This window comes from Syngnathoides biaculeatus, chromosome 18, assembly GCF_019802595.1.
Source record: "Syngnathoides biaculeatus isolate LvHL_M chromosome 18, ASM1980259v1, whole genome shotgun sequence".
Lineage (NCBI taxonomy): Eukaryota > Metazoa > Chordata > Actinopteri > Syngnathiformes > Syngnathidae > Syngnathoides > Syngnathoides biaculeatus.
Genome location: NC_084657.1, coordinates 5,066,248 through 5,094,160, shown reverse-complemented (window position 1 = coordinate 5,094,160; position 27,913 = coordinate 5,066,248). Strand labels below are relative to the sequence as shown.

At 39.1% G+C, this 27,913-nt stretch overlaps 1 protein-coding gene across 2 annotated transcripts in view; it reads right to left on the bottom strand.

The window, feature by feature from the left end:
- The window catches only part of abr (ABR activator of RhoGEF and GTPase), a 107,600-nt gene that overhangs the window by 53,571 nt on the left and 26,116 nt on the right, over positions 1-27,913 (bottom strand). Inside the window, exons 2-6 of one of the 2 annotated variants that reach the window (XM_061802850.1) lie at positions 11,084-11,265; positions 4,762-4,860; positions 4,032-4,217; positions 1,684-1,791; positions 1,101-1,161 (exon numbers count right to left, since the gene is read on the bottom strand). In XM_061802850.1, coding sequence (XP_061658834.1) covers positions 1,101-1,161; positions 1,684-1,791; positions 4,032-4,217; positions 4,762-4,860; positions 11,084-11,265 — 636 coding nt within the window. Of the gene's footprint in view, positions 1-1,100; positions 1,162-1,683; positions 1,792-4,031; positions 4,218-4,761; positions 4,861-7,698; positions 7,903-11,083; positions 11,266-27,913 lie in introns of those variants that run through there. The other variant, XM_061802851.1, reaches the window with a different exon arrangement.

Below are 27,913 nucleotides of genomic sequence, written 5' to 3'. Positions count from 1 at the left end.
AGATTGTAGAATGTGCTAAGAAAGAATCAATGTGTGATGAGAATTTGAATAAAGGTGTGGTTAAAAAAAATATGATCCAGTAAATAAAATGATGAACTAACTAGCCAGTTTAATAGGTGGGAAAAAAATCTGTACGTGCTAACCTTTGTGGCTGACCAGTTCCTTCTGCACTGAAGCTCTGCAGCAAACCATTTCTAACAAAAAAATGCTCGCCCAAATGTATATAACCATTTTCTCTCAGTATTGTCTAAAAACATTCACACTTTCAACATAGAGGTGAAATAATATGATGCAGCTAATGCAGAGTGAGGGAAGAGGGGGAGTTGAACATTCAAGAGAGTGAATAGATTGCTCTCAAGCTATTTTCAGCTCTTTAAATTGGTTCCCAATGCGTAAAAATAGACCACACCTGTGGGGACCGATCAATTGTGTTGATTTGGGAAAAAATATTAAATGTATACATGTCTTACACAGTATGTCCTTATATGGTTTGTTTGAACATAAGGTTTCTGCACGACAGGAATGAAAAATTCTAATGGATCTTGAACTCTGGATAACATTTCTCCTTGTACTCCAATGAATCAATGCTAGTCAAGCATACAAAATAAACTACAAAATTGCAGCAAATACCAGAACTACAACAATGCTGTAATGAACATGCGCAAAAAGACAACATGGGCAAATAATCTGCATCCCTCTATGAAGCATAACATAATAATGAGGTAATCAATATCTGTTAGTTCTCAATGGCAGTCCAAACTTGGAGGTCGACAATAAATGAAGTAAATCTCTCACCCAATCATCGCCATAGCGCACAAAATTAAAAACATTTCATCAAAATATCAACACACTCTTTACCGTATGTGCAGTTACAACACAGTCTGAAGACAAAAAGCACCTCCATCTTCTCTCCTCAATAAATCCTCCTGCACACTGCCTACTTTTCCAGACACAGTCAGCGAGAGCGTGAATGCAAGTTTGTGTGTGTGTGTGTGTGTGTGTGTGTGTGTGTGCACGCGCGCTTCCTCACTGCATACACAATTAGAAAGGGGCAGGACTGAAGTCTTAAAGCGCCAAGCAGGCAACAACACGACACTTACCTTCCATTGTAGCTGTTGAGGTACAGTCTTTTGAATCTTTAGGACCTTTAACTTTGAGGTTCTGGAAGGAAAAAAAAAAAGTGTCAGTGTTCTCATGTGGATGATTATCATAATAACTGAGCATGAGTAAGAGGTTTTACACCACTGGAAACTCCAGCGCCAGTAATAGAAATATTGCCAGTTTGTCCGAAGTGAACATAGAAACAAACAATACCCTCATATGCATTACCGGTACATGCTTTGTATCCTACATTAAAGACCCAGTGAGGACAATTGAAGGACTGCCAAAGATGGAAGGAAAATGATGTTTTCGCATCAAGAAATCGATTTAAAAAAAAAAAACCACATTTTTATAAACACTGCTTCCTGTTGGATTTTTTTTTTTTTTTTTAAGTAAGTCTGTTTCCCCTCCAGTGTCACATGTGCATGTAATATCTCATTCTACTGATGATGTTTTTGTCAATCAAAGAAACCTCAGATGTATGCAGTATTAAAATGAAATGTTTATGGTACATTAAGGTATTGCAAATAAATAAATCACGTTAACATTTTATAATCCATTCTAGTTTTTAGAATAACATACCTCAGATATCTCCTGGAAATGACTGTTGGCCTGGCTGCATTTTTCAGCTGTCTCCAGTGCCAACTTATAGTTGTCCACAAAGGCCTTGTACACTCCCAACTGGCTGGCCTGAGGCAAATAAAATAAAGTAAATGAGGCAACCAGGGAATTGGACATTTAGTTTCCATTGTTTCATGGGGAACGGAGACAAAACAATGAACACTGACATTATGCATTTATTTAATGGCGTCAAAATACAGTGGAAAGTTTTGAACTGACAAAGCCGTACAATTGTCGATCGTGTTTGTCTTCATTAGGGCTGTGAGTGATCTTGAGCCAAAGCCGGCTGACTGAAGATTTGAACCTCATGACTGTCAGGAAGATAATTTTGTTAAATTTCACATTTCCATTGCATAATTGGTCATGGCACCTAATTGGTAGACAACCGATTAGCACAGTTGTCTCGAATTCAGCTTTTACCCACACTGGGGTCGTAGGCGTGTCAGAGCCTATCCAAGCTGACTCTGGGCGAGAGGCGGGGTACACCCTGAACAGGTCGCCAGCCAATCATAGGGGATGTACAAACAACCATTCGTACTGACATCCACACTCATGGGCAATGGAGAGTTTTCAATTAACCTACCATCCATGTTTTGGGAATGTGGGAGGAAACAAGAGTATCCGGAGAAAATCTACAGGGAGAACATGCAAACTCCACAAACGTGAAGCTGGATTTGAACCCGATTCCTAAAAATTATGAAGCAGCTTTTCTAACCAGTCCTCCGCAGCACACTGACTAATGTTTGCTTAACTGGCCATTTACAGTTTACAGTCGGTGCACAGGCTTATCAGTTTCCTATCATGCCTTTCTGGTGATACTCATTCCTGCACATTTTCTTGGCTAATCCTTTTCATTAACAACGCACTACGTATAGATTGCAACAAGCTTCATATTGGCACTGTATGAATATGCAACATGTTAAAAGCTTGAGAAAGACAGCATGATTTTTTTGAGCAGGAAGTTTGGAACCAACTGAATAGAGTGATTTATTCCCCTACTTCCATGTCCTTTCCTTCCGCTTCCCCTTAGACTGCAACACAAAAAAATGGTGGTCTATTGAGTTTAGAAGGAGCTTGTGCATGGTTTGCAGTGTCTTGAAAGAGCAAGAGTTAAATAATTGATGAATGTCTGTTAAATCACCCTTGTTTTTTATTCTTTCAACGATTTCATAAATTGGAGAGGCCAATTAAATCGCAGGCCACAGCTGATATCGCTTTTTTCTTGTGGGAGAAAAAAAAGTGGAGCTGTAGCTCTCTGTCTTTTTTTTTTTTTCTTTTTACAAGCTAGACTTTTTCCTAATGTCTCCCCTTTGTGCACAGAGGGCAAGCCACTGACAAGCACAAGTGAGGAATAGGCCAATTAATGACTCTGCCATCTGCACTGTGGCTCTGCCATCCTGACTAAATGCTGCACGTCGCCACATGATATGCCCAAGCAGCAAGCACAGATGGGAACTAAAAACAACACTAAATGGGTGCCACTTGGTGGAGCGACTCCAGGAGTTAACAGTGTGGAATGTTACGTACTTTACAGTAAATACTACTACTATCACACGACGTACGTGAAAGTGCACCTTCTTATTTTTCTAACAACAAAAAACAGTTTCCAATTAGTATTATTGGCGATCCCTCACTCAGTTATCACAGGTGACTTTGCATAATTTGCTAATTAAACATTTTAAATCGTATGAAATTACTGACATGGTATATATACGGAAGCGTATTACAGCCACACCAAAAAAAAAAAACGAAAAAAAAAAAAAAAACGGGACCTTATTTGTTGGTGTGGCAGTAACACGCTTCTGTATTATATATATATATATATATATATATATATATATATATATATATATATATATATATATATGTGTGTGTGTGTGTGTGTGTGTGCCCTGTAGTGTTTTGATTCTGTGTGTTTCTGGAGAATATTGATTGTGTAGAACTGACAGTTGATTAATCATGACTTGAAAGAACTAAGCAGTGAATTCAGCTGAGGCACTGTGGATTTAGTCCCAAGTGAATTGTGGTCCCAGTGATACGATATTGCACACAATTTTAATTTTCAGTATTATTTGTTTCATCATTTTTGCACAATGTTAAACTATATACATTTTTGGGAAAATTAATCTTTCCTTTGTAAAATGCTTTAAAATACCGTTTTAAAACCCAAACCACTAGTTAAATAATCCATTGAATGTTATCATTCTACTGTATCCCATCCCCATCCCCATCCCTACTGAAATGTGCGACTGGCCACTCCTTTACATGAACAGAAACACACTCCCTATATCGACCTATATTGGACTCACCAGTTTCTGGAACAGATGGCCCACAGTAACCTTCTCATCCCATTGCCGGATGTTGGGTAAGAGGGCATCGTAGAATTCCTTGTGGATCTCGAAGATGTCTTGGATTTTGTAGAAGATGGTCTCGATTTGCTGGATGGTAAGGACAGGCTGCGAAGTCGTGGCTGTCGCTTTCAGGGGACGCATGGGCTGTACATGCACAAACGCAGACTCAATCAACATAATTGAGCCACCTGTCCATGACTGGTGTCAGACAACAGTGACATTTGTACAAGCAATTGGTTAAAAGGAAGGACTAAAACCAACATTGAATGCTTGTGACCTTTGTTCCTTCAGGCTGCGGTGCATTAAAAAGTCGCAGCATTGTATCAAGGTCATTGCTACTTGGGCATGATTATTACAGCATTTCAGAAGACATTTCAGTTAACACTTTGTCGTTACATCTGTACATGCAACTTAAAAACTATAGCATGAAAAGTGAAACCCATATAATACATGTAAAAACGCTCCATGTGTCTCTGTGCCCACGGTCATTTATAATTGACTGACAGAGTTGAAAAGTGTGGCGTGCTTTCACATTTCAATTTGTTTTTTTTTTTTTTGAATTCATGAACATTATGTCCTCTGAGCAAAAGAGGAAAAGGATCATCCTCATCAGTGTGAAGTAAAATTCATACTTGATTTTTTTTAACATATAGCAGATGGTGCAAAAGAATTATGTTGTGTATTTTACCAGCAGGAGGGCCTCCAGTTGGTTAATGTAGATCTCCTCACTGGCCAAGAATCCAGACAGCACCAGTTTCTTCATCTCTAGTCCTTTCTCAATGTCTCCCTGTGGACAAAAGAAAATCATTATGTAATATTACCGTAATTTCCAGCCTACAAGCCGCGACTTTTTTCCCCACACGCTTTCAACCCTGCGGTTTTATGCGGTGACGAGGCTAATTTGTGCAAGTAAATATCTCGTTTTTGAATGTGGGTTTCAATGTGAGCATTTGCGGCTTTTACACAGCTGTGCCGTATGTATGCACCAAATGTTATTTCCTTTACAAATGTACTCGGTGAGGCTTATAACCATGTGCGCTCTGTAGGCCGGGAATTACGGTGCATTAATATCCCCCGGAATATATGATGCTTTAGAAGCAAACTGCACTTGAGCTTAAATTGACTTTTTGACAAATTTCAGTCATGTTTCTGAACTCATTACAGTACAGAATCTGCTCTTATCAAAGTGCTAAATTGTATGAGTTTGAATACTGACTCAGGTAAGATGTCTATTTTGGTCTTGTTGGATCGCAGTGCGGCTTTTGATGCAGTAGATCATAATACACTGCTGAACAGGTTGGAAATGTGGGTAGGACTAAATGGAACAGCCCTGAAAAGATCCTACCTGGAGGAATGGAGGTACTTTGTAAACATTGGAAGTGCTCAAGCTCAACAAATGACAATGGGATATGGGGTCCCTCAAGGGTCAGTTTTTGTAACCCTCCTGTTCACCCTGTATATGCTACCTTTGGGTCAAATTTTCCAGAACTTTAATTTTGACTATCATAGCTGTGCAGATGACACACGATGTTCCCTCTAAGCTGCCCACATGCGCAATTGCATACTGCAGATGTGGTCTCTGTGCTCAGACATTCTGTGTTGCACACAAAAATAAATAAATGAAAAAAAATCCAACCCAAATTGAAACTATAACATACAACTAATCTGTTTTTGCCATTCTGCAATGTGACGCGATGAGTGGGGGCGCCTGGTTGTTACATCCAATGGCAAAATTCACATACGTATTGTAAAAAAAGAAGTCAGCACTGGTTCACTACACTACAGCAGCACAGTGAACTCTCTAACAATGAGCTGCTGCTCAGCCACACTTACTCTCCCTCCTAGTTTACCTTACGCCATCCCCCTCTGCTCTCAAAGGGATACACTCATAATTATAGAACTTACGTACTCCATGGATGTGGTTTACAATGATAGCATCCTTATGTGCTGCCCACCACCAGTGCTTTAGCTAGCAACACGGTCTGGGCAACATAGAGTGAAGACGAGCTAGACATGCTACTTATGTTTACTCTCGATAATAATGGCGAAAGTAAAAAAAAAAAAAAAACATTTTTAAGATGCAATGACTGTCGGAGTAAGTGAATAGTAGAAGACCAGACCAGACATGCACCCGAAGTGCATGAGTTGCATGCACAAGTCTTCCATAAAATCCCTGGTTTTACAAGTGGATCAGTGCTCACTTTATCCTCAATCAACAGAGGTCCATTTTCACAGTTGAATGTAAAAGAAATATGGCTCTGAACTGTTACTTACGTACTCAATGGAGGACAAAGAGCAACAATTTTGCAGGGTGTGGGATAAATCATTAACAATAGTTCAAATCCATAGAAAGATATGAGTGTACTTGTGATGATACAAGGTGAAAGCTATAATAGTTTTATTTTCACCCACACCATCTAAAACTACATGGGGGTGTCTAGTGAAGCACAGTAATATGCAGAAAAATTCCATGAGAAACTAAGGAATTTAAGTAAAAGTTGTCATTTCATGATACTGCAATTGATAATTGTGGGAACTAATGTGAAAAATACAGAAGTATTGTCATAAGTACATATCCATAAAATTTTGGCTTACAATAATAGTCGAAGTACTTCTCAGAAATAAAACCTGTGGCTTGTTTTTGTTGAACACACAGGCCTACTATATGCAACTATCTTAATATTGGTCATTATAGTTGTACTTGGAGGGCTAAGAATTTTTGTAGGTGGCATTGGTTTTAAAAGTTTGAGCTGAGAGATAAGCTACAATAGATAGACAAATATAGACATTTGTTTCCAAAGGTAATTTTTGATGAATAAATACTTAAAAAAAGTTCGTTTCAACTACTATAAAAGTGGCTCATGACATCATGACACGATATGAACTCCTTTTGTAGCTCAAATCTCAAAGCATTCAGAAATGCACAATGCTTCCATGGAACAATGTATTGAAATTTAAATCTTATCAGGGTATATCCGAAAATGACTGCTTATAACAGCAAGTGAAAGGTGAAATTCACAAAATTCCATGTAGAACTCAATACACTGCCAAAGCAACACTGTGACAGAATCATTAAATAGGAGTTTCTCATCTGTAACAAAAGCAAATCGCTATGGTAATTGGAGTTTTTAGATTGCTGTTAGTGTATACATCGTGTGAACAAAGTGTCTGTCACATTAACCATAGTCACCTAAAAGGGCTCGAGACATTGGTGACGTGTAAAAGTTTGTGGCAGCAGGATGAGAAAAGACAGGAAGTATTTTTCTCACCCCAACAGTGGAGATATTTTCCCCTCAGTTGTACAAAGACAGCCCCTGTCTGGTAAGAAGGCCAAGGCAAGAAATATACGACAGTACATTTCCTTGACAACCTGCTCCACTATGAGCCATGTACAGTGACGGGTTTCACATCAGCCTCTTCAAAAGAGGTAGTAGCGAAGAAGCATGTACTCTGCCTCATCAGGCCATACTCATACATCACACACACGCTGTGCAGTTGTTTTCAATGCCCACGTTGCAGCACACTCCATACAAAGAAAATAAATGACTACATGTCACCAAGCATAACCAGCCTGCGAAGCATGTGAGTACAGTGTGTGTGTTTTCCCTGCAGCCAGCTGCCTCACCTTGAATTGACTGTGTAGCGGAGTGATGGGCTCCAGTTCCCCATCTCCATATTCAAACACCTCCTCCTCCTCCAGCACCCTGTCCAGATAGCACAGCACCTCCTCCTCTTCCTCCTCCATGTTTCTCGCTCTACTCCAGCACTCTCCTCTTCCTGCTTGTGTTTGCCTTCAACAGGGCCTGCCCGGACACATCAGTGTTTTCACTCCGTGTCTGGACGGCGGGAGTGAAAGACAAATGACGCCGCCTACTCAACCCCACCCCCTGCCTCCGCTTGGCTTCCTGGTATGCATGTGAGTGGTGCCACTGTTCCACTACAGTCGACGAGGACTACCCTCCCACCACATCCACTCCGCCCCCTCACCACAGTGCTGCTCCTTCACTTCCTTGATGGCAGCAGAGGTGGTTTTGTTTTAACTACTACTTCACTCAGAAGACATTTTTTCTCTTTCTTCATTCTCTTGAGGCAAAAAGTCACTTCCTCATCGTGCAACCGCACAGTTTCCCTTGCCTGTGAACTCTTGCCCGCAACTGTATTTTACGCTTCTTGCCGCTCACACGTTCACACTCGGCTGCCTCGCTATTGATCTGCTTAGAGCCTCAGATGTTGATCTGAGGGCAGATCATGTGCAACTATGGCAGCTAATTCCAATTACAGGCCACATATTGCAGCAGGTCAACAGATGTAACAATTCCCCTTTGCCAGAATACATGATTTCAAAATATTAGAAGTTAACAAAAGACTTAATGTGCCAAATCCTAAGCAAGTGCATTTGTGAAAGAACACTGTCCATTTACCAAAAGCTCTCACTGTGCACTTATCCCTTTAGAGGAAGTGACATCCACTTACTGCTCTTCCAGCTTTACTCTAGATTAACCTACCTACTCCCCAACTTGAATATTCGACATTTGTTCTTCTGTGGGTCCAAAATCTCATTTGCAGGCCTTTTGTGCAATTTAGTGTTGCAAAATCTGTGCTAGTTCTCACACGTTTGCATCCACTCTTTAGGTCAGACATTGAAAAGTGAGGGAGTTAGGGTTATCAAATTTGGAAGTGATTCTTTTAAAGTGAATGAACTTTATTATTAAACAAAGATCAAGCTGAATATTTGCATGGTGCATTTACATTTATTCAGAAAATAGACTCTCAATACATTTAATTTGAAGTAGTTTTCCTTTCTGCAATAGATCTTAAACACTTCTGTTAATTGGTTGATTTAGCTTGGAAGTCCAAGTGTGCACTGGTCTACTCCTACCACGTAATGCCACTAGATGGAGACGTTTTCAAAAATAAGATCACTTGGCTAAGGTAATGAAACGAGTTGGATTCTGTTCATTCTGTTCATGTATCAAACGAGTTTAATTCCCCAACCGCTGACCATAGATTTAAGAATTAATAGGATGATTGTAGAGAGGAGAGTATTTAGAAAGGGATGGCATAAAACAGACATTTATATTTTTTCAGTTATTCAAAATTCAAATGTGTACAAAGGTTTTCATGCTTTGAGAGAGGGACAGTCATGTTCAGGTTTAAAATGACTCCCACTAAGCCCCCAAGTGCTGAAGAATTGACAATGAAACATGCAGGCACAGACAGTGAACTGCAAACATCTTACCCACTGATATGAGGAAAAACAGGCACCCAATGGTGACAATGGTAACAATATTAAAATAATAAACAAAATAAACTAACAAAAATATTAATTGAAAAATTACAGTTTTCTATATAAAATCCAGATGAAGGCTAAACCGCCAAAAATATAAATGAATTGGAGATTCAACCACTTTCAGTAGGTTAAATAAAAAACAGCGTTCCCAACCTTTATTGACCCAAAATGACCAATTTCATATTTGAAAAATCTCACAGCAAATCAACAATCCAAAATTTACAAAAAGGTTTTAAATGTGTTCATTTTTTGACTTTTTTGGGCTTATTATTCATTTACTATTTATTCTATTTGTTCCCATGATTGCTTATAAACAAAAAAATTACCATATCAAGCAATTAAAATTAAATAAACTAAAAAAATAATACAAAAACGAAGGAATTGGTCTTCTGAAAAGTATATTCATGCTCTAAATTAATCTGTATAATCTATTTTTAATGAATCTTCTAAAAATGAAAATTTCTACAACATTCTGATTACACATTTACACCCGTGGGCAATTTAGAGTCTCCATATAATGTAATTTATACACATTTAATGTTTTTTGCATATACAGTGTTCCCACGCTACAACGCAGTTCAATTTACGTGGTCTTGGTATTATACATTTGTGTGTGTGTATAATTTTTTTTAGAGTGTAGCAGGCTTTTTTTTTTTTTTTTAAACTGATTACAAAAAAACAAATGAAAAACTCACAAAAGGTTGTACTTTACCAATGTGCACAAGCTTGTGAAAGCACTAGTGTGTGATGTAGTGACACTTGAGTGTCCAAGGGTAACCAAAAGTATCATGGGTAAAAATGTAGGTCCCTCCTAGCCAATGGGATTCCAGGAAGATACAATGGGAGAGCAGGTCTATCGCGCCACACAAACAAAGATACAGGATGCTTATGTTCGGTGGAATTTGGGGGCTGTGAATCCAGTGCCTATTTTTTTTTTCCTTTTGTATTTTGAATTTTCCTTCATAACTAGAGAGAATATTTATAAGGAGGCATTTCGTAACCTGAATTTTTCGTTACAGCCATTCGTAAATAGTTGTACCACACTATGAGAAATGGAAAAAAAAAAACCCATAGTAAATACCAAAATAAAAAAGGACTATAAATGATCCTGGTGTAAAATACTGCAACGTTCCTTCCTAGTAGTGTGCAAAGATCCAGCAGGAAGATCATCTTATTTGTGACAAACTAATCAGCAGTTTATACTGTATTTAGAATGGCGATAAAACGTTTTAAAAGTTGTGAATCCTATAAGACATTGTTCATGTTTCAGGGGACAAAAAAAAAGAAAATAACCAAAATCGCTATAACAGTTAATTGTACATTAAATACCAAATACGAACAGCTTCCACATCAACTGGCAAATTGGTGCTTGTACCGTTAGTCCCCATCTGGATGACTTGTAATTTCCTGCAGAACTGAAAGAGCCACCTGCAATGTGCTACAGGCACTCCATCTAATGTGGCTAATCGCTAACAATTACAGAAGGTCAAGATCTGCTGCATCGCTTCAGGAAGAAACGATTGACAGCCCACAAGAGAGACATTGGAGTGAATAAATCCATTGTGACACTAATGACAACAACAAACAATGGCGATCAAGGGCCTCAAGTGTCTGTAGCACAAAATATTATTTGTGATCATTTACACCCCCATCTCCATCCTAACATTATTTCATTATGTGGCAATATGTCAAGCACGTGTGTGCGTGAGCCCTCTCTTACCCCTTGCAGGAGGCTGTCTGGCGGAGTGGGGGAGACCATTTCTCCGTCAGGTCCTTGGGGTGTGCACAGCTGGGGAGACATGGTGGGGGATTCATCTATATAGGGCAGTGTCTCCGAGCAATCTTGAGACTTGCCATCCTCTGTGCCGTCCCCCTCGTAGCCGTCTGTGTTGTAGTTAAAGTCTAGCAGAAGGAGTAACACAGAATTGGCATTTCAGTATGACTCACAGGGACATTTTGAAAGCAAAGTGGGAGAAACAAAATTAACGTGAATGGTGGTGTTGATGGATAATCAATAAAAATATAAATAAGTAAAATAATGAATAATAAAATTTTGTGGATTTCTTTGCCAATACTATATTTAAAAAAAAATCCTTGTAAAATACTATAGATGTAAATTATATGCAAGTAAAAACAAGACAAATTGTGCTTCAATCTGAATTATCCTTAACAAACAATATTTGGTAAAAACCTAAACAATACCATAGACTCATATTTGATTATTTAAAAAAAATGCTTTGTTGAATTTTTAATCCATTTGTATGTTGCCATCCCTTAAAAGTAAAACAGTGAACCACTGTATAGAATCAACCCGTGACCACATCCAAGGAGCATCTCGGTTAGTCTTCTTTTAGCATAGTCTCAGCTCATTTGAGAGTTCGCTGAAATGCTGACCAATCACAAACAAGCTGAACAATACCCAATGAGAAAACACGCTTGCCCTTTTCACACCAGAGGCTCATAAAAACAGGGCTTGAGCTACTCCGGATCCATTGGGATGGCACACAGTCACACTTCAGAGTGCAAAGAGTCTCCGGCATCTAGCTGTCTGACATACATCATAACCCACTGTAATCAGAGCAGCCACTAGTCGATGCGAGTAAAACAAATCCCTCCATCTGTTAAATGCACATAAACTAGAAGAAGCCACCGCTAGTACGGTTGAGTCAAAGCAGGTGTGCAAATTGTTGACATATGCTGCATTTTGGGGGGAATGAAGCACAAATAAAAAAAAAAAAAAAAAAAGCAGTGATAAGTTGCCATTGAAACTTGGTTAAACTCCTAAGGGAGGGAAGTTTTTTTTTTTTTCAATAGGCAAAATAAATTAAGCAGTATATTAACTACTGAGCACAGCAGAGTAAGCCAGTCATGTTTGCATGGTAAAGATAAAGTTGAGCTAATCAGTTGAATCCTACAAGAACCTCATTTGTGGTTTAGTGGATCTATAGTCGTAGATGAACTTTATCATCAGTGACACAATAATAATGAGTCACAGGAATCACACAGGATTAAATAAATCTTTGTGTGTACGAAATGTTTAGCGTGGTCCTCATGGTTTTCACCACAACAATCCCATGCCTTGACAGGTTTCTACATCTATGGATGACACTTTATTAATACCACCATAAGAAAATTACTCTCAAAATCCTTGTTTTCCGTACTCCTTCAGTGTATTGTTCAACCTCGAGAAGAAGAAAAGTGATGAGCTAAAATGTAGGCAGTATTTGCTTATACATTGACAATATGTGAGAAAAATAAATGCTGTTCATATGGTCAACAAGAGGATTCAGTGGGAAGGATTCATTGGTGCAAACCAGTAATTACAGTTCAATAAGCAAAAGCATGCACACATTACTCTAGGGTTAAACTAAATATAATGCCAAGGAGCACAGCACGGTGGAACATGTGGGGAGCATGCTTGAGTGCAGGTACTCTAGCTTCCTCCCACATTCAAGTGCATGTAAATGCTCGGTTGATTAAAAATTAAAAATTTTCCCTAAGAGTATGAATGCAATGAGATCAGGGTGTAATCAACCTCTTACCTTAACACAACTGGGCTTCGCTTCAACTACTCTATGACAATGGGGGGGGGGGGGGGGGGGTAAAATAAATAAACAAATAAAGCATAGAATATGAATTACCTGTAATAAGGCAAAGCCAAAGCATACAGAAAAGGAACATTCTATATTCACAATCTAAAATCCAATTTCCCAGGCAACATTTTATCATACTGTAAGATTAACCAACAATTCGAAAACCCAATATCCAATGCATGAATATGAATACTACTGTACTACCTTTTGTGGCAGCCCAACCCTTAACATGAAGAAATTCAAAACTGGAGTGAAGGCTCATTGACATCCTCAGGTCCAATGTCAACTCACATTTTTTGTGCTGTTAACCTCTTCTGATGGACAGCACGTCACCCACCTCTCAGTCTCAATATCTATATTGTATTTCTTCGGTGAGGACATTGACACATGACAAACACTTGTTGCCTGCCATTGGTCCACACAAGAGCTAACTACTGGATATTTATCAAACTGAGTTATACACTAGGCGATGACTCCAAAGAGGGAAAACATTGAGTAAGTTGGTGGGCGTTTGTGCTTACAATCATTCAAACCAGACATAGGCATGTTTTGTGACTGCTATGTCAAGAAAGACTTCATGAAGTTGAGTTGTAGCGGTTCCTGCAGATGGTAAAAACAATTGGACAACAGGGTAGGATGATGAATAAAGACAATTTAGAATTGAGTTTAGAATTCTAATAATAGAAAGTCAGAAACATATCTGAAACACCACAAACATACCTCTTTTGTCCTCCCTCCCACCACACTGCACACTCCTGCAGAGAGCGGCAACAGAAGGATGGGCTATTTCTAGCTGGTTGACTAAAGTGAGAATTCACCCCCCCCCCAACTTTCAATTGTACAGTACATTATATTCATACATGAAATAATAATTATTTTTATGACCCAAATATCTATTTGGATTAATACCAAGTCAAAAGATCAAATAGTATAAAAGCTATTGAAATGTTAATACAAATCAGTTGTCACCCAAAAGTGCTAAAGTGTAATCCAATGGACCTTTCCGACGGCGATATTAGGCTCTGCCCCCTTAGCCATGTCCCACTCGTCCACCTCCACTCCATGTATTATCCGGAATCAGATGCCCCTGTGTGGTTCCGCTAGCTGCGTAAAGACACCTGTCCACCCCATACAATCAGTATGACTCAAACTTGCAACATGGCCAAGACCAAAGAGCTGTCAAAAGACACCAGAGACAAAATTGTACAACTCCACACGGCTGGAAACGGCTACGGAGAAATTACCAAGTTTAGTGAAAAAAAGGCCCAATGTTGGAGCAATCAATGGAAAATGGAAGAAGCCAAATATGACGTTCAATCTCAATCGGAGTGGAGCCCCATGCAAGATATCACCTTGTGGGGACTCAATGATCATAATGACAAATCCTAACACAAAGTTACAAAAAGCAGTATATCTTGCATTATATACTTATGTAGGATGTCAAGTGACACGAAATTGAGGCCTTAATTAGGGGATGAAAACTCAACAATTTTTGAAGACCAAATATATCTGAGAGGAGTCCAGTAGTCTCAGTTAAGGTATCATACATGTGTTGTAGATATACACCTGATATGCTACAAAAACAATGATTCCAGATCAAAATTTACCAGGTAAAGTAAGGGGAAAACACATGGCAAATATCACCATAAAACTGGATAATCTCAGGAAACCAAAAAAAAGAGGGACAAAGCCACACCAATAAAATCACTATAAAAATGGTCAGTCTAAAAGTATTCTAGCTTAATTAAGGAAGATAAAAGTAAGTTTCTTTCGGCTTGTCCCTTTCGGGGTCGCCATATAAAAGATAAATTAGTAGAACAAATGAATATGAAAATTTTAACTGTGCTCATGATTTACTGCAGGATGTGAGGGCTATCCACATTTTCAAATCAATTCAGGGAAAATAAAAGTCATTGCTTCAAGGTAAGCTTTAACTCAATGAGTTGCGGTGCCTTGCTCTGCAACATTTTCTAAAGAGGACAGCGATTACATCATATCCTACAGCAAGCCAACACTGTGTGAGCAGCTAAGAAAATCTCAGTAATGGGGCATGCCGAAATGCACCCAACTAGCACATGTACGTACGATGTGCGATCTGGAGCCTGAGCCACTGTGCACGACTTGCTTCATTTTTGGTCGGTGATAACTGCGTAAAATAGCACGGCTGTAACAATTATTCAAATACTGTAACTCAAATACTTCAATGAAATGTTTTTTTTGGTCTCTTATTAAATGCTTTTCAATCATGAAACCACCGAGTTGCTTTGTGTATAAAATGCACTGTGTAAATAAAATTTGTGTTCCCTTGCCTTTTGGGGGAAGAAGGGTCTGTTAATTGCAGAATTTCCCGATCCACAGCAAGGCTCGGTTCCTATCCTTCACAAAGCAGCAGCCCGTTGTACGTTACAAACTTTTTTTTTTTTTTTTTAATAACTTGAGGCACATTTAACTCTAAGAAAGATAGGTCAACCAGACCAGGTGATTGCCAGTGCAATAGTAAACTGACAAATATTTGCTATGTGACATGTACGTATTGAATGGCTAACTTGTGGGCTGTTACACATATGATCATCAATAAGGAGGGTACCCTGGGGAAAAGTAGAATAATTTGCGAAAGAATATCTGTATATCCACTACGTTTCCACTCTGATCATCATCGTAACAGGGGTAACTTATCATCGTAACAGGGGTAACTTCATATGAGAGATTGAGGCAACGAATAAGGTCTGTTTAAAATCTAAATAAAAACAGAAACACTAATGAGAAAATGGGGAGATGCAGTGAAAAGTTAAAAGTAAAACATCTATCCTGCAAAGTGCAGATTCAGCTTCTCCTAATTAAGGCTCCCGGGAAGGAACTTAAAGTTCAAATAAACCACTTGCACCTAATTTGCTGCTTTTCGGCTTCCCCTGTATTTTATTTCCCCAGAAGTAGACTCATGAATCACCAGGTGCAGAAACATCTGTCTATTCAAGAAAACATACTTTCAGAAGCGGAGGACAAACAGCCGCAAGTCATATTAGCAGAGCCAAGGCAGCAAACATTGCAAGCCACTTTCTCCAAGAGACATCTCAGCAGTGATCAATCCAATTTACGTAGTGATCAATATGACAAGTGAATAAAACCACCAAACCACCATGATCATTACAGTATTTATAAAGTAAAGTATATAACTAATTAATAAGGAGGTTCAATTTGCAGGGTTTCTTCAGCGTTAAAACTATTAAAAATATTTTTTTTTACTTGTATAACACTTGAGAATGTTACAGTTACTTGAAAAGGTACTTGTAGAGTGAAACTATGATGACGACAGTTTCACACTGACAAATTCACAGATTTTAAATTGTACAAGTACAAACAAATTGGAGATTAATTAGTGCTATGGAATATATTGTTTGAGGGCAGAGGTTGTACTGTATATTGCTCATTTACACCTTTGTAATATTCAACCTATTAGACAACATGAATAAAAAAAATATCTGCATTTACACAGGAAATGTTTGGTGTTGACTGACAGTCAAAATAGTACTCATTTAACAATATGTTAATTATAGTGATTGTTGTAGTTTATATTTATCTTTTCTGAATGCATCATACAGCTATTGGTTGCAAATAATTCAAACTTATGTAGCAAACTAAGGGCACAAATATTACTCAAGCCACCATTGAAAAACTTTGAATTAATACCAAAATTTTAATATTTGATTTAGTCAATGCAAACTTTTTGATATAGCTTTTGCACTAGATGCTATTAGATTGTACAAGTGGTCAAAATTTTGATTATTGTAAATACTACACATTGGATTGATAAAAGCACTGTTCTAAAAGCCTCCAAATCACCCATCTGGGTTTGGAATATTTATTCAGTTCTATCTCATACAGCCTGATCAAGATGATACTAGGCTGGTTATAGAGCTCTGATAGAGATATGCTAAGCGCACTTTAAAGCTCAACAAGATGTGACTTCCACACATTGGATACTGTTGTAAAAACAGCACACACAAAAAAAAGCACTGACAGCAGGGAAACTGAGGTGGGTACTTAAGAATTTAAAGATGGCTGTAGCACTTCCAAACAAAATAAAATGTATCATATCAACAGATAAGACTGCAGTCTATATACTCCAATACAAATGACGAAGCTATTGCCTGCAGCGTGCCCTCACTATCTGTACTAACCCCCCCACCCCTCAAATTATCCACTTGAAGGGTTATAGGTTGACATTTCCACAACACCTGGATATCTTTATGACCATATGTCTGTTGGTAGACCAAGATAAACCAACCCATTCCATGCATGATTTGCTCTTACCCGCTTCTATGCACAGTTGTGCACCCCAAACACTACTGCAGACAATCACTTTACATTGTAATTAGGTACTCTAAATCCCCAAGGCTCACGATGCTTGGAGCCAAACCATTTCTTTCTTTCTTCGATTACCCCGTGTGTAGGGCCCGAAGCAGACAAATGTGTAAGCACACACAGTCTCATTCAAGTTCTTTCGGCTTGTCCCTTTCGGGGTCCCCACAGCGTGTCATCTCAGATGAACGCACCTATATGTTTGGCACAATTTTTATGCCGGATGCCCTTCCTGACGCAACCCTTCTCAGGGAGTGGAGGCCCCAGTGGGATATGAACCCACAACCCCTGGTTTACCAAACCAGTGCTCTAACCACTGAGCTTCAAGTTCAGTCACCTTTTTTTTTTTTTTTTTTAATTTGAAAAAAATTGCAACAGACTATCAATTTGCCCTGAGAAAGCAGTGGCAGTCTGCAAATATCCACAAAAGCAGAAAAACACAGCAGGAGACATGACATACCCTCTAACATCAACCAAAACATATTTCGTCTTTCTAGTTCTCACCTCGCATCTCAGTTATGCTGTTTGTGAAATGATATATCTTATATCAATTGTTTACACGTAGACAGTAAATGCCCAGACTTTGGACAGGTTGTGTTGTTCAGCAGCTTTAGCGAGTGGCCATCAAGACTACCTTGGCTTCAGTGCCCCCATGCATCGGGTCATGTGTTAACGGAAAAGGGTATTAAACTGTGCAATGAAGAACTACAAAGAGCGAAGTTATTAAAATTAAAGCATCTGTTGACAGCCCTGCAGGCAACGCAGAGGGTTAGATACTATGTGCCTGTAAACCAATGCCATCATTATGTTTGGAATTGTCTTCAGAAACCTCTCTGCTGTTACCAATCATAAAATGTGTCATGACTCACATCTTGGCAATGAGACCTTTTTGAAGAACATCAATTAGGACTGAACGCGCCGATATTCATTCGCACTGACAAGAGGCTTAATTGGTATTTCATTATTGATACATTTTTGCTGTCGTCTTTGCTTTACATGCGTTTTTGCACCTACTTTTGTTTGTGTGTTGAATAGTTTTTTCTGTGTCGTTTCACATTTTTACACAACTTAATTTTTTATCTTATTTTTCTACTTTGTACCTCTAGTTGTTCCAAACATCTGGTGGGTTTTTTTTTTTTTGTTTTTTTGTTGTTTTTTTTTTTTTTTGTCAATTGCACTTTTGGAAGTTTATTTACTGAGAAAAATTATAATGTGTTAAACACTCCGCTGTATATACTGTATATGGATAGCTATACGACAGTGTGCGAAACTGAGCGAGAGTGTGAACATAGAGCTTCTGGTATGACTCTTAGTATAGGGAATAAACGTTGTGTGTATATTGCACCCATTGATTTTTTGCATTCTCCGTCATAAAGACACCATCTGTTAATCAGAAACTGAATAGTAAGAAAATGAACTGTGTAGCCATGAAGATTCTTGTCAGCGCAAGCATTCTGGATGTTAGCAGCGTTTTTTGACCTCTGCAGACACAAACGGAGAAGAAAAGGCCAAGCTTCACTGAGGCCATCAATCTTTAACGTCACACATACAGGGTTGAGAAATCTAGAAAGCTCAAGAGAGTCTGGAAAAGCCAGGTTCTGTTACTGCCATAAGTAGACCAAACATTTACATGAAAAAAATAAAATGAAAATCTGTGATTCAAGTAGTTAAGAATTTCAGTCTCACAGAGAATTGAGGTGATAAATGACTTACAGTATACACTTTTATTCACCTGAGACGGTCTGGTTTTTGCTCCATCCATCGACCTGTCCTCAACTCATAATGGCCTCATCGCTCTTGAGCTGTTTTGTTGCGCTCTCTTCACCCGTTTTTGCTCATCATCTTCATTCTGCTCGACTACCCTGAATGCCTAATCAAGATGCCGGCCTACCAAGAGCATGCAAACATGTAAGATGTCCTATTGGTTGGTAGGATGAGGCTCTTTGAGCCTATTGGCTGAAAGGAACATGGCATGAATGGCAAAAGAAGATGGTTGGTAGTTACGATGATAACCACTGACGATAACTGCCATCTATAGTATCGTAGACAATACACACACACGCGCACACGCACACACAAACACACACACACACACAATGTGCCCCAGTCCCTAGGGGCATAGCGATCTTCCCCAAAGAGCCACAAATGCAGAAACACACACAGCCATGACACACCCTATAACAACAAGCACAACAAAGGATTTTCAGTGCATTATCAGTTTGAAGAGGGAAACACATTGAAAACACCATTAAGAGACAAAGATTATGCTGATAAATACAGTATTCCCTATCTAGATCAGTGACTGTGCCAATTTTAATCTTATCCTGTTGGGGGTAAAACGTTTTTATTAAGGCTGGGCATTTGATCAGATTTCCTTGACTAGGTAAAATTAACTTTTATTCAATGCATTATTACTTTTTTTTTATGTATTCCGATGGCTGGCATTGATGGAGGACTATTTAGCACATCTGCCTCACAGCTGTGAGGACCGGGGTTCAGATCCAGTTTCGTCTGTGTGGAATTTCCTTGTTCTCCTCCAGTGTAAGGGGACTTTCTCTGGCTTCTCCGGTTTCCTCCCACATCCCAACCACATCCATGGTAGGTCGGTTGAAGGCACTAAATTGTCCATAGGTGTAAATGTGAGCGTGAATAGTTGTTTCTATGTGCCCTGCTATTTGGTGGCAACCAGTTCAGTAAACCCCAGCTCTTGCCCGTGGGACACGCTGCACCATGACCATGACCCTAGTGATGATAAGTTGTATGGAGAATTAATGAATGATTATTACCAGAGTGTTTTCTAAGAAACTGATTACTCAGTAATTCCAAAAACAGCCCACCTTTTCATAAGAGAGGAAAAAGTCAATGCATCACATAGCCCATCGCAATATAAAAATATAAAGCATTTCATTTCTCACCCTTATTTTCTGTGCGTTTGTGTGGAAGGCTGAAAACAACATAAGCAGCTGAGGCAAAAAAAAAAAAAAACCAAAAAACCCATCTATTATTCATATAGTTGTCACTGAATTAACCCAGACAGCTATAGTTCACAGGAGCATAATCTTAGCAAGGACCGGACAAATTAGCGTTTTGATTTTGTTCCACATCTGTCACTCACTGTTTTTGACTGGACTCACTTTCCTGGGTGGGGGGACCATAAGGTTTTTTAATATGTCTGTCCAAACACTAGTTGCACTTGTACCTATTCATTGCAACTGCACTAATCTACTGATATGCCATGCATGAACTGTATAGTAATCATGACGTCAGATGGATAATAATGCTGTTTTAACTGATGGTTTGAGAGGCTTTGATTTTAAAAAATGTGTATTACTACCTCTATCAATAACCTGTATTGTTTTGATAACCAATTATTGGTTGGTTGATATTTTGCATGATTACACAAAAACCTCATAACCTCCAAAACCATTTGTGTGTGTGTGTGGGCGGGTTGGGGGCATGAACACAGAAAAAGTCATTAAATTTGGGTAAAAACTAAATAACATTTTTTTGTGCTAATGAGTCCCGTTCACCAAAATTTTACAACATTATACAAACGCAGAAAATAATCTGAAAATATGACACTCCTCTATTTGTTTTCAAATGTAAATGGGAGGTGTAGTTTCCAGTGGTGTATGATTATACTGGACCCTACACTGAGAGCTGTTCCATATGTATTGTTTTTCTCATGCAGCATAAAGAGGGTAAATAAAATATTTGAATTATTTGATTTGTTTAAATAAATTCAATTTTTATAGTCCTTTTATTGGATCACATTATATTGCACAGGTGTACCATAGTATCTGGTGAGTGTACGTTACCATTTTGTTTCCAATGGCTTTTCCTGAAAAAAAAAAAAAACATTAATAATGAATACAATTTAGCAATTCAGTTGGGACCAATAATCCAGTCCTTGAGCAAACTATGGCAGCAAAAAGTACTGTAATGACATTGTATTCATTTTATTTGTTTATTTTGGGGGGAACAAAGAGTGCTGCAAAGAGACGTGTGCACAACCAATCCTTCTGTTCTGTTTGCTGTCTTAATTTCCCAGTTAATTCCCCTTTGGCTGAAAATCTGAATTGTTCATCTGTGCCTCAGTGCAATAGGAATCCTCATTTCCAGCCAGTGTAGGTTTAATTTCATACACAAGGTTCAATAAACAAAGTAATCTTTCCAAACCCTCCACTCCCCCCACCCGACCCTCAAAAAATAAATCCAGGTTATGGTAAAAGAAGAAGAAGATGGTAAAAACAAGGATGGCCAAACACTCATTTACTTCTAGCTTTTGTAGAATGAGCGCAGTACTAAGAATTTACCACAACATGAAAAATGTCTTACTGTTGTGAGAAAATTAGACAAAGTGGATTATATAAGCAAGGATGTAGCAGGTCCAATGGGAGGGAGGAAGATGCTTCAAGACAAAGCAGGAAAGCCTTGCATGGTAGAGGCTGTACAGATTATGGTATTACATAACTCAGCTTTGAGCTGACAAAAAGATTTTCTCCCTTGCAGTTTGTGTGTGTGTGTGTGTGTGTGTGTGTGTATGTATGTGTGTGCGCGCGCGTGTGTGTGTGTGCGTGGAGAACTGAATATCTGTTTCTATAGCTACCACGGGCATTTGCTTCATCTACTGATCAGGATAATAGAGGTGTTTTTTTCACCGAGAAAAAGATTCAAGTATGGAATTATTTTTTTGTTTAATTTTCAACCAAGCAGTGGCACGGACAAACACATACACACGCGTGCGCGGACATATTTTTTCCACTCTGCTTTGTTTTTAAGATTGATGTATGAGGTTTGAAGGTGATTTGATTATTTTGTCCAGTTTCGTGGTCAAGTCATCAGATCACTTCGATCTGCAGTCATTGGCCGAGGGCTGCTAAACGACTGAGGCAAAAATTGAGTGGCAGATAAGGTTCGTTTGTCCAAAATTGATTTTGAAGGGTGAGATAATGTGATTCAATTCGCCTAGATGTATTTATTTACTCTGCTGGGATACTATTCAGAATCCCTTCTGCATTGCTGTTTGCGGTCGCAGGTCATGTGACAGTGAAATAACTGAGAACATTAAACACTTAGAGACAGAAGTAGAACTGGGTCAAAGTCAGCTAGGAGGAGCAGTGATGTTGGCTGCATTTATCACAGATGAGGCTGCGGACAGGAACCTAGGGTTTGACAGACTGTGACAAATATGTATTTTGTGTGGCTGCAGGATGCGATATTCTGTAATATAAAATAACTTAGAGCTAAGGTGTAGTACATACCGAGAAATAAATTTTAATGAAACATATGGGAGAACATCTTATCCCAAGATACAAGTAGTAACACAAACATTGAAGAATCAGTAAAATACGATATGTCAGAAAAAGTGTTGAGCCATGTGGCATAAGGTTGTGGAGCATATATTATTTGTTCATAGCTTTTACTCCTGCAATAACATACCTTGATTACCTTATTTTTCCTTTTTCCTTTCCTTATTTTTCTGTTAAGCTGCATGGTCACAAATAATGGTGGGTCTGTATGTCTTTTCATGCTTGAACTGTTATTTTGTGCACTTATTAAACCCAGTTAACTACCTAAAACAAAAACAGTCAATTACCCATGATAATCTCGATTTTGAATTTTTAACATGTTGTCCTCCAATGTTTTACACACAACTGCATTTGCCACCAAGAACAGTACATTGTTTATGTACTTAAGCCTTCAGTTTAGACCACACTTTGTTTTGCTGATTCATAACACTTAAGAAAGGTGCTTAGTCATTGACATTGCCAACCCCCCAAAATAGATAAATTTTAAATATATATATATATATATATATATATATATATATATATATTAGGATGGATTGCCACGGTATGCATGTTTATCAAATATTTGGGGCATCTAAATGACATTGCACATCGTATTACATACTGTATCGGCAGAAACTGGATTTTTACAAGGACTATGTTAAACTACCCGGAACAGAAACTAGGGATAGAAATTAATCCATCTTCTATACTGCTTATTCACACTCCCGTTCCATAAAAATATATTTAATAATCTAACCAAAGTCCAGTCATTGATCCCTTTTCTATGCTAGTTGACCTCATTATATTCACAAGTAAGTTGGACTCTATCCCAGCTGACTTTGGGCTTCAGGCAGGGTAGACCCAGAAATGGTCAGCAAATTTTGGAACATGACATATATACTTACAAATCAGATTAAAAACCTTGAAGTCTACTACTTACATGGCTAGTTACTGATGGTCTGCTTCCTGAGTGATTTTGTTTTCCACTTACACAAGTGCAACTTTAATTCTACTATAATTCATAATCAGAAGCATCTTTATTTGCAATGTATGTCAAAAAACACAAGAAATGTGTCCGCTAGTTGGAGCCGCTCTAGCACAACAACAACCATTTGACAATCATTTTTGAGACATAAAAACATAGTACGGAGAGTCGCTCAGCAAAATCACCGATAATGCTGATACTTTTTTGGGGCTGGTGGGGGGCGACATTTGTGGAAATGATGCAGAAAATTCAAGAAATTTAAGCAGGTTAAAGTGACTAATTGTACGAAAATCTGAATGAGTGTCAGTTTTGCAAATGGTTCAGATACTTCACAAGCACACATGACAAGTATTGGTCAGTAACTGATATGCAAACAGTGTGATGAGATGACTATACTGAGTCCACGAATGATAACAGGCCCGAAACTGATGTGACAATAATTTGAAGAGAAAAATTGGCAGGATGTTGCAATGGAACTGCAACTTACCTGTTTAAGAAGTTAATGGCAAGAGGGAAGAAGCTCTTGGAACATCTGCTAATTTTAGTTTACATTGTTTGATTTTACCTACCTGAGGGAAGGAGCTGGAAGAGGTGGTGACGAGGATGTGGAGAGTCCAAGAGGATTTTGCATGGTCATCTTAGTTCTGGGAGCGTGTAAGTCCTTATTTTGTTGATATCACACATGATGGCCAGACAATAATTGATACAGTAGATAACTATACAAAGCGAGTTTAGAATTCTACTGTTTAAAATTAACATTAACATGGGCCAGATGGAACTTAAGCCTCACATAAGGAAATCTAAAACAGAAACATCTTCATGCTGCATTCCAGAAAGGTTAGATGGCTGCTTCATCCCACTTGAATAGTACCAGTTCCGACCTGGAAGTACTCCAGACAAACGTCAACATGGTTTCTTTTTCTTTTCCTTTCAGCTTGTCCCCTTAGGGGTCACCACAGTTCGTCGTCTTTTCCCTTCCAAGCCTATCTTCTGCATCTTCCTGTCTAACAACTGCTGTCATGTCTTCCCTCACAACTTCCATCAAGCTTCTCCTTGATCTTCCTTTCGGTCTTTTGCCTGGCAGCTCCATCCTCAGCATCCTTCTACCAATATTCTCACTCTCTCTTCTCCGGATATGTCCAAACCATCCAAGTCTGCTCTCTCAAACCTTTTCTCCAAAACAACCCACTTTGACTGTCCCTCTAATGAGCTCATTTCTAATCCTATCCAACCTGCTCACTCCTAGAGAGAACCTTAAAAATCTTCATTTCTGCCACCTCCTTCTCTCTTTCCTGTTGTCTCTTCAGTGCCACCGTCTCTAATCCGTACATCATGGCCGGCCTCACCACTGTTTTATAAACTTTGCTCTTCATCCTAGCAGAGACTCTTCTGTCACATAACACATCAGACACTTTCCGCCAACTGTTCCAACCATCTTGGACCCGTTTCTTCACTTCCTTACCACACTCACCATTGCTCTGGATTGTCAAGTATTTGAAGTCATTCACCCTCGCCATGTCTTCTCCCTGGAGCCTCAGTCTTCCCCCTCGACCCCTATCATTCACGCACATATATTCTCTTTTACTACAAATAATCTTCAGTCCTCTCCATTCCAATGCATGCCTCCATCTTTCTAATTGTTCCTCCACCTGCTCCCACTACAGATCACAATGTCATCTGCGAAACATCATGGTCCCAGGGCATTCCATTCTAACGTAATCTGTCAGCCTATCCATTACCACTGCAAACAGCAAGGCGCTCAGACCTGATCCCTGATGCAGTCCCACCTCCACCTTGAATTCTTCTGTCACACCTATGGCAGACCTCACCACTATTTTGCTGCCCTCATACATGTCCTGTACTATTGTAAGATATTTTATCTGCTACACTAGATTTACACATGCAGTACTATGCTGATACTAACTTTCCAAGCGCTCTTTCCCAGAATTCATTACTATTAATATTACTGTATCAAGTTTGGACAGCATTAAAATGCATCTGCATTGTTTTGTATACACTGTTTGAATAGTTGAATTGGTGTCGTTTTTAGAAATGTATCATTCGATGGGTCTCGTTTTTAGTCATTAAATTACTCCTGCTTTTGTTAGCTATCCAGCACCCTTTCTCAGAATGGTGAGAGTCATGTAGCCCAGGGGCGCTCCATGCGTTGATCGCGATCGAGTCAATCGAGAGGGCGTGCTGAAAAAAAAAAAAGACAGCCGTATTTTTCTGACCTTTGGCTCACCGCGAATGTGCAAACCGCAACACTTGGTACAGGAAAACACACTAGTCAGCGAGTTCCACTCTATTTTAAGCCATCGCTAAAGACATCTCATCAAACATGAGTATGGATGCTGGCGGAAAGAAGAAAACAAAAACATTTCACTTTCAGAATGGGTGGCGGACATATTTTTCCCAATGTCATTTTCGAAGTGCGTTTGCCTCATCTGCCAGTGGAGTGAAATGTGTAGCGGCAATTTCAAACTGTTTATGGAAAATCCGACGCTGACATTCCACTGAAAAACACGCCGAGAATGAGAAAGTGAACGAACTAAAATCCCAATTGGCCGCACAGCAGTCACTTTTTACACAATAGTTCAACAGCAAAAGCCGCCAGCGAAGTATCGTTCAAGTTTCGTCACATCATCGTTAATAACAAGAAGTCCTTCCAAGATTGAGCGATGGTAAAAGAGTGACACAGCCCAAGTGTGCATTTTCATTCGTATGGTGTTTAGTGATCATCAGATAGTTACAAAAAATGTTGATAGCTAATTATGTTGTGTTGTGGAATATTGGCTCATGTGGTTATGCAAGGGGCACAAACTTACATCTATCCTCAATCCTCAACATACTTGAAAATATGCATTTTGTATTTTTGTAGTGGGTAGATCTTTGACTTGGTTATTCTATTTCATCATTGGTCATTCTAAAAACAAACAAAAAAATATCACCCCCCTCCCTCAAGTCGATCGCGAGGGGCTGGCAACTTGAAAAGTAGATCTTGGGGTAAAAAATTCTGGGCACCCCTGATGTAGCCTATTAATAAGACCCACAGGCCCAGAGCTGTATGGCCGTCAACTAGTACACCCGTGTCTGTTGTGTTATGTGCGCAATGATCACATTAATCAGTTATTATCAAGAAGCAATTTTTTTTTTTTTTAAATCTAATTATTCCATTGGATTGTTAACTTTGGAACAGATTTATGGTTTTTGATACCTAGTCATGGTATATTGTCACAAGTGATAAGGATACTCAAGTGATTAAGAATTTGGTCTGTTGAATGTAATTGATTGTTGATTAATAATTTCTGGGGCAAAATGAGTGGATTTCTGAGCTGAGGTGCTGTTGACTGAATTTCATATTTCCGGGCTGAAAAACATGATAATAGCAATGGGAAGTTGAGTTATAGCTGCAAAGATGTCCACCACGGCTACTTCTCTGGGCAGAATTATTGTGCCCACTACGACACTGGCATTAAAAAAAAGAAAAAAGACTAAAGGCCCCTTATACTCCTGCAGTCACCAGTTCCACAATGCCTGTGTTGCATCATGTGACCCACGCACGCCACATGCAGCACCTCTGCATAGGGTGCCGTGCACCGGTCCAGAAAAGTTCCTGCGCAGAGAAAACCACGAAGCTCATCTATCATGATTGGTCCGTTTTAGTCACCTTCTAACCCTTCCACACGGCTCCACATACCACAAACGTCACTACCTTAGTCAATTTTGCAGTATTGTGAAAGGTATGGCGGCACGGTGAATCAGATGGTAAGCGTTGGCCTCACAGTTCTGAGGATCTGGGTTCAATCCCAGCCCTCCTTGTGTGGAGTTTGCATGTTCTCCCCCGTGCCTGCGTTTTCTCCGGGCACTCCGGTTTTCTCCCACATCCCAAAAACATGCAACATTAATTGGACACTCTAAATTGCCCCAAGGTGTGATTGTGAGTGCGGCTGTTTGTCTCTATGTGTCTATATTGGCTGGCAACCATTTCTGGGAGTACCCCGCCTCATGCTCGTTGACAGCTGGGATAGGCACTCCCGCGACCCTTGTGAGGCTAAGCAGCTACGAAAATGGATGGATGGATGAAACTTATCATCTGCTCATTTAGGTCCATTTGTTAAGCAGACACTCCTCCACGGTCACCATTGTTGTTGTTTAATTACTTGTTACAGAAAAGAAAGTAAAAACGGCTCCCGGAAATGACAAAAATGTGCTGAGGAAACTCCACACGTGTCATCCTAGCCTAGTGATTCTCAACCTTGATTGACCCAAGGCACATATCTTACATTTGAAAAATCTCAGGGCATACCAATAAACAA